At 53.1% G+C, this 9,351-nt stretch overlaps 1 protein-coding gene across 1 annotated transcript in view; it reads right to left on the bottom strand.

Moving 5' to 3' along the window:
• Positions 1 to 4,043: 4,043 nt before the first annotated feature.
• The window catches only part of MAVS (mitochondrial antiviral signaling protein), a 25,353-nt gene continuing 20,045 nt past the window's right edge, over positions 4,044 to 9,351 (bottom strand). The window contains exons 6-7 of the mRNA XM_006163972.1: positions 7,281 to 7,717; positions 4,044 to 5,602 (exon numbers count right to left, since the gene is read on the bottom strand). Of these exons, the coding sequence (XP_006164034.1) occupies positions 5,156 to 5,602; positions 7,281 to 7,717 (884 nt within the window). The 3' untranslated portion in view covers positions 4,044 to 5,155. The remainder of the gene's footprint in view (positions 5,603 to 7,280; positions 7,718 to 9,351) is intronic.

The raw sequence follows: 9,351 nt of genomic DNA, 5'->3' as shown, positions 1-9,351 counted from the left end.
CCCACGGGTGCGTTTCTTTTTTTTTTTTTTTTTTAATTTCTTTTTTTTAATAGACCATAGATTATTTTATTTATTTATTTTTGGAGAGTTTTTTCTTTTTTTTCCTACAGGGCGTGTGTGCTTGCCAGAGAGACAGAGAGACAGAAAGTGAGAAATTAACCCTACGTGGGACCGCAATCCCTTCTCCATTTTCCTCTCGGGATCTTGGGCATGCACACACGCACACGCACCCGGTGTGAGTTTAAACCACTGGGTCTGGGACTCGAATCGCAGTTGACTACATGGGAATCCAGAGACATAGCCATTATGCTAAATGCTGATCCCAGATTAGTTTATTTTTAACACCCATCATGCCATGAATTCATAGGGAATAGGTTCCAGTAGCTCAGGCTCCTTTCCATTGGTTCTCACAAAGTGTGCTTCTCTGGGTGGAGCAGGCTGGCACTTCAGTTGAACCCAGGTACCTTTCTCTTTGGCTTCTTTCTTTTTCTGGTCATTTTCCTTCACACATTTTTTTTTTTTAAAGAACGATTTAACTTAATTAATTAATTAATTTTATTTTTAAAAATGTGACCATAGAGAGACATAGAAAGAAACAGAAAGTGAGAAGCCAAGCCACCAGGTCCAGGACTCAAACTGCGGTCAGAATGTGGGAGTGTCCAATGCCTTAACCACCACGCCACCTGCTGGTTCCCCTTCATACATTTTAGGAAGCTGTCTCTGCTCTTAGAATGCTTAATATGCTCAATGAACACATTAATTCTCTTGGCAATAATCTTTTTTTTTTTTTTGAAAGAGCAATTTATTCTGCGATAAATAAGAAGACGATCACATAGGACAAAAGTCAGAAGGGGTGCTTTTTAAAAATAAATTTGTAGTTGAGGAAATAGAATATTGCCTATAGATTTATTTGCTTTGTATTCTTTTTTTTTTTTTTTTTTCCCTTGGAGCGGTTTTTGCTATAGGGCGTGTGTGCTTGCCAGAAAAACAGAGAGAGAGACAGAGACAGAAAGTGAGAAATCACCCCCCAGGGGGGATGGCCCGCCGCAATCCCTTCTCCTCCATTCTCCTCTCAGGATCTTGGGAACGCATGCATATGTGCCCAGCGTGAGTTTAAGCCACCAGGTCCGGGACTCAAACTGTGGTGGACTACATGGGAGTTCAGCGACATAGCCATTATGCTAACTGCTGGCCCCATTTTGTATTCTTTTTCTAAAGAATCATTTATTTTATTTTATTTATTATTATTATTCATGTTTGCTATAGGACATCTATGCTCAGGAGAGAGAGAGAGAGGGGAGAGAGCCTCCAGATCTGGGACTCAAACTCTGGGAGTTTAACACCTCAACCACCATGCCACCTGCATGTATTTTTTTTTTTAATTAAAAAAATTATTATTATTTATACATTCAATCATTATACATCATTTGGTTTGTGAAGAGATTTTACCCAACATGATCTCTTGGCAAGAATCTTGCCCTTAACTTGTTTACAATGCCAACAGCTTGTTTGGTAACATTGTAGACTCTTCCAGTTTTGCCACAGTAACATTTGTGGGGCATTCCTTTTTGAACAGTACCCATTCCCTTCATGTCTACAATATCACCTTTCTTGTAGATTCAGCATACATGTTGCCAAAGGAACCACTCCATGTTTTCTAAAAGGCCTAGAGAACATGTATGGGGTGTCTCTCCTCTTTTTTTGTTCGTCATTTTGGTTAATTACTGGAAGATGGCAGTTCCAGCCAAAAGGCCCCACCATTGTTTCTTCAGTTCCTAAGGATTTGGGGCACCTGGCACATGCACCTTCAGGCTGATCTGGGGATCTGAACCCATGGCGTGGCTTCTAGCACTGCAGCCCAGTATGCTATGGACTGAGCCACCAAGCCTGTGACCACCAGTGTTTCTTTCTTTCTTTTTTTTTTTTAAAGAATTATTTTATTGAACTTTATTTATTTTATTTATGTATTTACTTATTTTAATTTGACCAGAGTGGTTCAGAGAAAGAGAGAGAGAGAGAAAGTGAGAAAGCAAGCCACCAGGTCCCAGACTCAAACTGCGGTCGACCATGTGGGAGTCCAGTGCCCTTAACCACCACACCACCTGCCGGCCACGCACCAGGGTTTCTTAAGCTGCTGGTCCAGGACTCAAATCACGCAGTCAGCCATGTGGGATCTGGCTTAACCACCAGACCATGGGCTGGCCTGTAATGACGTAATGTAATCCAATTTTCCACAAAGTCTTTGATGTCCCCTTATAAATCAAGGCCTGGCAGGTAAAGAGCACTTCCCTGGTCTTGAACAAGTCCCCTAAATCTGAGAGCATCCATTAAGGGAAAGAGAGGAATGGTGGTCACTGGGCTGCCTGCAGTCGGTCATCAAGCCATGTCCACAGGGACTCTCCAGGGAGGCAGAAGCAGTGATGGCTTTTGGGGTTTGCGGGACATGTCTCTGCAGGAGAAAGGAGGTGGACAGGGTATTCTTGCTGCGGGTGGTCTGCCTCCAAGTGCTTAGGAGGGCAGTGGCCTCCTAGCCACACCTCTCCTTCCTGCTAAGGTGAAGCATGCTTTCCCACGTCCCCAGGTATGAGTGGCCAGGCTGCCCACTGGGTGTAGAGATCTTCCCTCCCTTCTTTGAGTTCTGGCTGCTGCATTACCCTGCATAGTTGTAAGGTGATCTGCATGGCTCTCCCTCCTGCAGCTGAGGTGTGACACTGGCCAGTTCACACCCCCGCTAGAAGGTACCTTTGCAATGCCTTCAGGTTGACAACAGCTGAAACGGGATGCTGTTCATGCAGGCCAGTCAGGACTTCAGCAGCCTGGCTGGAGAGTGCTGGAGGTCCTGCCTTCCCGCACACCTTCCCAAGGCATCCTCCATGGTGGCTGAGTCCTGGGCTTGAAATCCTACTGTCTGAGCAATGCTCTTCCGGCCCATGTGTTGCCTTCTGAGATACTTTTCCAAAGGAACCCTGGGGGGAAAATGCATTAGAACCAGCCCCTGTGCATGAACTGTTCCTGACCTGGCCGGCCTAGGGTACTGGTTGACCCACAGGGTTCTGGATTTGCTTTCAGAGGCCTCTCTGAGCATACCCGGCATGTGTGTACCCGGGATCTAGGGCCGAGTGAGGCTGGAGCAGATGGCAGTGTCAAGACTTGAGGGGTGCTGTCGTTTTGCCTCTCACTCATGGAAGAGATAAAGAGATAAAGAAACTAAGAAAAAGAAGAGCGAGGGCGATAGGGAGAGGAGCAGACAGCTCCCGTAGGGACCACTCCTGGGTTGGGGGTACAGGTTGTGGAGTTTGGAGTGTGGAAGAGAAGTTGAGGTGGCGGTCACTAGGTCCCTGAAGTCCCCTAGGGCAGTACAAGGAAAAGGGTGTAGAATGCAGAACCCTAGAGGCTGACAGCTTGGGGGCGGGCCACAACAAGCCCCACCCCATGGCTCCAAGGGCTCTTGCTCCTGTCCCTTGCAGAGCCTGGAAACAGAGGAGGCTCCTGTCTGACTCCACGAGGATGCCCCCGACCCACTCCAGTGCGTTTCTGGTGGAAATGCAGCTAGTCTGTCCACCAGTGGGTGGCTTGGGGTTGCTGGGTGAGAAGCATTCCATAGCTCCAACCTCACAGCTCCCCAGTAGACACGCCTCCCTCCTGAAGACGTCCCCAGTGCACAAGATAATGCAGGGGCAGATATAAAGGCGGGGAGACAGCAGAGACTGGGTCAGCCTTTAGAGGTGTAGCCAAGGGCTCCAGTCCTCCACATTTAATGGTGAAAACAGCAACAGGTGTCTGTGTGTCTGTCTTTCTCACTCACAGAAGAAATAGATTTTTAGAAAACCCCACCCATGGTGTGCAGTGCCCTGCAGTGCTGGAAACCATATGAAAGACAAGGGTTCAGTTCCCAGGTTGACCCATACATGCCAGGCACCCACACACGTCCTGGCCTACTGGGAGAGGGTGGGGGAACACAGAGTGACACCCTGTTGACGGTGCGTGTCTGCCTCTCTAAACAAACAACTCAGTATCCAACTCGTAGTAAATTCAAGGACTCATTTTACAGATAAACTCATTTAATCCTCGCAACCCGAGGGAACAGATACCTCTATCTAGAATACAGACAGATATATTCATCCCCATTTTACAGGTGAGAAAATTGAGGCACAGAGTGGTTAGTACCTTGCTAAGATCACAGCACTAGAGAGTGGAGTGGGATACAAGCCCAGGCTTCCACACGGCAGAGTTGTACCCTTATCCCCTCTGCTCTGCCCATCCTGGCCTTAGCCCTACCAGGCCGGGCAGGAGACAGAGGGAGAAGCACCCAGTAGCCACCCACTGTGGGCCAGGCACTTTGCAAACACCTGCATGCTTCAGTCTCAGAAGAACCCAGTGAGGGATAGGCCAGATACTCACTGTCCACATGGGAAGACAGGGCCAGAGAAGGCTGACCATCGGCCATGGCCACACAGCCTGGAAGCTGCAATCCCAGCCTTTGCCTGAGCTCTGCCCCCAGGTGCCCCTTCTCAGCCCATCTACAGAATGGAAACCAGCACGAGGAGGGCAGCACGAGGAGGCTGGGAGGGGCGCTGGGAGTCTTCTTCAGGACTGGTAGCTGCCTCTGGCTTCCCTCTGGAAGGAAACCTCCCCCAGGATGCCTGGCAAGGGAGAGGGACCAGAGAGCTGGGGGACCCAAAGCAGCTCAACCACTGCCGTTCCGCTCCACCTGCTCCTGCTGCAGGACCAATGCCTCAGACGGAGCTGGTGGGGGCTGGAGCATGGCCTGGGGGGCCTCCTGGGAGCTGGGCAGGATGAGGGGCACGGTTGACCACTGTGCTTTCTTCAGTGGTCCCTCCTGATCCACAGGTGTGAGCTAACAGGGATGTGGCTTGGACAGGTGCAGCTCCTCCAGAGGATGGGTGACAACTGGGATTGCCAAGCAAGTATGGTCTAAAGTGCTGAATGCCACCTGGGGCCCAGGGAGCAGAGGAAGGCGAGGGACCCACAGAAGGCGTGAGCTGGGATGGAAATGCCCCCCAGCACTCAGTCAGGCCTTGGCATGGCCTGTGTCAGGCCTGCGGTCCCTAGGCTCCCCTCTGGTCCAGGCCAGCCAGCCCCCAGAAAGGGACAAAGGCGGCTCTGGAGAAGGGCTGGGTATGGGGGTGGGGTGTCACTGGAGTGGGCGCCGCCGGTACAGCAGGGCCAGGAGCATGGCCACAAACGCCCCAGCCACAGCCACCCCAAGCCATGAAACCCTGACACACGGCTCCTCCTGCTCCTCCTCCTCCTCCTCTCCCTGCAGTGGCGGGGCGCTGGGGCCAGGGTTGTCCGCCAAGAGAGGAATGCTGGGGTTCTCCTCCACGTGGATCCCAAAGCTGCGCACATTCTCAGAATTGTACTCGTTCTCTTCCGGGCCCAGGGTGTGCCCCAAGCCCAGGGAGTTGCTGTAGCTAATGGCGAGGTCCGAGGAGCAGACTGAAAACTGGCTGTCATCCCGGGACAACAGCACACTGGGCTTGCTCAGCTCCTGCTCAGGGCCCCAACTCTCAGAGCTGCTGCTTGGCCAGGGTGAACTGCCGGTGAGGGCACCTGTGGGTGCTGGAGCCTCTGGGATCTCCTAGGGAAGAAACGAGAGCACTGGTGGGAACTGAACCAGGATCAGCATGAACTAGCATCCGGCCCTGGGACTTTTAACCCAGAATATGCCTGAGGCTACCCTCTCCTGGGGACCCAACCCACTAGTGGTGCAAGAGGACAGGGGAGGGGACCAGGCCTCGCAGGACACCGGTGATAACCTCCAGGGCAGCCCTGTCCCTACTCCTTGGCATGCCCATGCACTGGCCCCTACCCAGGGAACTCTTGGTGTGGGGCTGTGATCAGCATTCTGCCTGGGGGGGCAGATGGAGCGCAGCAGTAAAACACAATGGTCTGTGAGGCTGATCCCCGTAGGGAAGTTCTGGGTTCGTATCTGGAGACCTCCCTGAATACAGTGGGTATACTCTGAGCCTGTGATCAGGGCCGGCTGAAGCTGGGGCGGATCATAGCAACAAGATCCCAATGGGGATGCTATGACCCCTCCCCTTCTCTCTCTGTCTCTCTTGCTCATGGAAGAAATAAATAATTAAACTTTAGGAAAAAAATGTCCTGGAAACAGCAGTTAGCGTAATGGCTATGTCACTGGACTCCCAGGTAGTCAACTGCGGTTTGAGTCCCAGACCTGGTGGCTTAAACTCATGCCGGGGGTGTGTGCGTGCGTGCCCAAGATCCCGAGAGGAGAATGGAGGAGAAGGGACTGCAGCATAGCCAACCTCCCTGGAGGGTGATTTCTCACTTTCTGTCCCTCTCTGTCTTTCTGGCGAGCGCATGCGCCCTATAGCAAAAACCTCTCAAAAAAAAAAAAAAAAAAAAAAAAAACAAAAATGTCCCGGAACCGGCAGAGGATTCTCATGTAGTTGACCGTGGTTTGAGTCCCTGACCCGGTGGCTTAAAACTCATGCTGGGCGTGTGTGCACGCATGCCCAAGATCCTGAGAGGAGAATAGAAGAGAAGGGATTGCAACGTAGCCATCCTACCTTAGGGGGTGATTTCTCACTTTCTGTCTCTGTCTCTCTCTGTCTCTCTAGGGAGTGCACGCACCCTATAGCAAAAATCTTTTTTTTTTTTTTTTTTAAAGAAACAAAGAAACAAAAATGTCCTGCCTAGCCCTGAGGGCAATGGAACAGCCATGGGGTCAAAGGCCTGGCCATGTGCCCAAGGGGACCCCCTGGATTTGAGGTCCCCAGGTGACCAAGCAGTAGGTCAGCTGTGAGGACTGGTAGGGAGCAGCTGTGGGGGCTGCTGCTGAGAGTGGCTGCTCCAGGCTTTGTGGCTATGACTGCAGTCTGAAAAGCCTGGTCACCAAGGGGCAGGTGGGACATGCCGGTGGTTAAAGCACAAGGCACCAAGGTGGACCAGCCAGTGTGCTCCACCCCTCCCGCTTCCTCCTCTGCACAATGGCATTGCTAAGCTGAACTGGGAACTGCAGGCCCCAGTGAGTTAATACACAACTCAGATGGCAGTGTGTGGGTGTGTGGGTGTGTGGGTGTGTGTGTGGTGGGGGGATTCCATCATGCCTGACCCCCCTGAGAAGCTCTAATGACTGTCATTCCTCCTGGAGAACACGGTGTGGGATCTCATTGAGGCTGCTTCTCAGCTGTCCCTCCACCCTCCAGGAGCAGGCCTAGACCATCCCAGGCTGGAGACAGATGGAGACTAGGAAAGGTTCCAGGGCAGGGCCAGGAGGGGAGAGGACTCACCTCAGCCCTGCTGCTGCTACTGCTGGTGGGCGCTGTGTTGGCAGGCACCTTGGGGGGCACCATGCTAGCAGGCACTTTGGAAGCTACTACAGCAGCACGTGCAGAGTTGATGGGCAATCTGGATGGTGCTGGATTGGTGAGCGCCTGAGAGGGCATCGTACCAGGGGCCTTCGAGCTGATGGGCACCTTGGAGGGCACCGTGCTGGTGGTCACAGGCCTCTCTGCTTTACTGGAGCTGACGATAGCCTCAGCCTGCTCACCAGCACCCCCTGCAGTGGGCAGGCCAGTGGAGGAGGCAGAGGAGGAGGTGTCAGTGGACAGAGCTGACGCTGCAGGTCCAGGCAGGCTGCTTGCCCTGGGAGTGGAACGGGCCAGTGGCTGGAAGGAGACAGACGGGGACACGGGCCCACGGGGTAAGGGAAGTCTGGAGGCAGCACCTGCAGGTGGAGAAACAAAAGCAGAAACACAAACCCAAAGGTCTATTACTCTGAGTCTAGAATGGAGTCCCTGTGCTCCAGGTCACACCATGTCTACTGCATCCACACCCCTCAATCTCCTGCCTGCGGAGAAGACCCCACACTCCCTTGGTCATTGCTCCGAGGCCTGAAGGCCCAACAGCTGCCCTCAGCCCTGGCCCACAACCCCAAGGCCATCCTGTCACATGGTGCATGGTGCATGCTCTCTCCCTCTGGGGGCTGAACGGTGGCACAGAGGTGAAACTTGACACTCTGTCTAGGCTGACCCACATGGAGGGGAGGGAGTTCTGGGTTTATGTCTGGGGATCTCCCTGAGTGTGCCAGGTGGGCGTGTGCCCATGGTCTGGGGCTGGTTAAAATTGGGGTGAATCATGGTGTCAAGATCCTATTGAGGGTGCCATCTCTCTGTCTTTGCTTCTGTCTCTTTCACTTAGGGGAGAAATAAACTAATAAAAAAAATTAAAGGCCAGCCCTGGGGCCAGCAGGTGGCATGGTGGTTAAGGCGCTGGACTCTCAGTGGCCACCCTGCACAGCAGCAGGAGCAGCTCTGGATCAGGCCCAGGAGCAGCAGGATAGCTCCGGCGGAACAGCTGGCACTCAGTGCTTGCAGGGCGATGCCCAAGGACAAAGCCAGCCCTGGGAGGAGGCCCTGACCCAGGGGAAGCAGGAGGGGGCAGGGGGTGAGTGTCCATAAAAGCGGGGCACCGGGATTCTCCATGGCACTCTGAGAATGCACATGCCAGGCCCCATGGCTGCCAAAGGCTGGGCGAATCTGATGTGCGCCCCCAAACCTAGCCCCACAGAACCTCATGGGACCTGGGTCCATAAAGTCCAAATATTCTTTGCTTCCCTGATCCACAGCAGCATCTCCTGGGAGGCGGCCCATAACAAGTTAACAGTGCAAAGCTCAAGCAGGTGCTCGGGGCAGTGTGGGGCAGTATGAGGGTGACAGGTGTGTGGGGCACTGAGATGGCCTCCCCAGCTTTTAACAGCCATGTGCCTGTGGCTGCCCTAGGGCAGGGAGTGCTGGCAGGCACAGAGGCCACGTGGAACACTGTTGGGACAGCCTACGAGGTTAGGGTAGGCAGCTTATATCTCTATGGGAGGCACGGAGGTCTGCAGGGTTGGGGAGGAGGGGTCCAGGCCCCTTGCCAATAAAGACCATACTGCTTCTGGGGGCTGAGAATGTTAGTGATTTTGCTAGGAACTGAAGACCCCTTTGAGCGAGGGTGGTGCCTGAGGGCTCCCCTGCCAATGTCTGGCCCAGCCCTGCACTTTCCCTCCCTTACTGTCCTCCAGGCTCTGTCTGATCCCTACAGAGTCCCTTTGGCAGAGTACAGAAATGTCCCTGGGGGACCAGCAGTTAGTGTAATGGCTGTGTTGCTGGACTCCCATGTAGTCAACTGCAGTTTGAGTCCCAGACCTGGTGACTTAAACTCACACCAGGCACGTGTGTGTGCATGCCCAAGATCCTGAGAGGAGAATGGAGGAGAAAGGATTGCAGCGTGACCATCTCCCCTGGGGAGTGATTTCTCGCTTTCTGTCTCTCTGTCTCTGTCTGTCTGGTGAGCGCACGCGCCCTATAGCAAAAACCT

Source organism: Tupaia chinensis, unplaced genomic scaffold (genome assembly GCF_000334495.1).
Source record: "Tupaia chinensis unplaced genomic scaffold, TupChi_1.0 Scaffold143574_1, whole genome shotgun sequence".
NCBI classification, from domain to species: Eukaryota; Metazoa; Chordata; class Mammalia; order Scandentia; family Tupaiidae; genus Tupaia; species Tupaia belangeri.
Note: the sequence above shows the minus strand (reverse complement) of the source record. Positions and strands in the feature narration are given on the sequence as shown.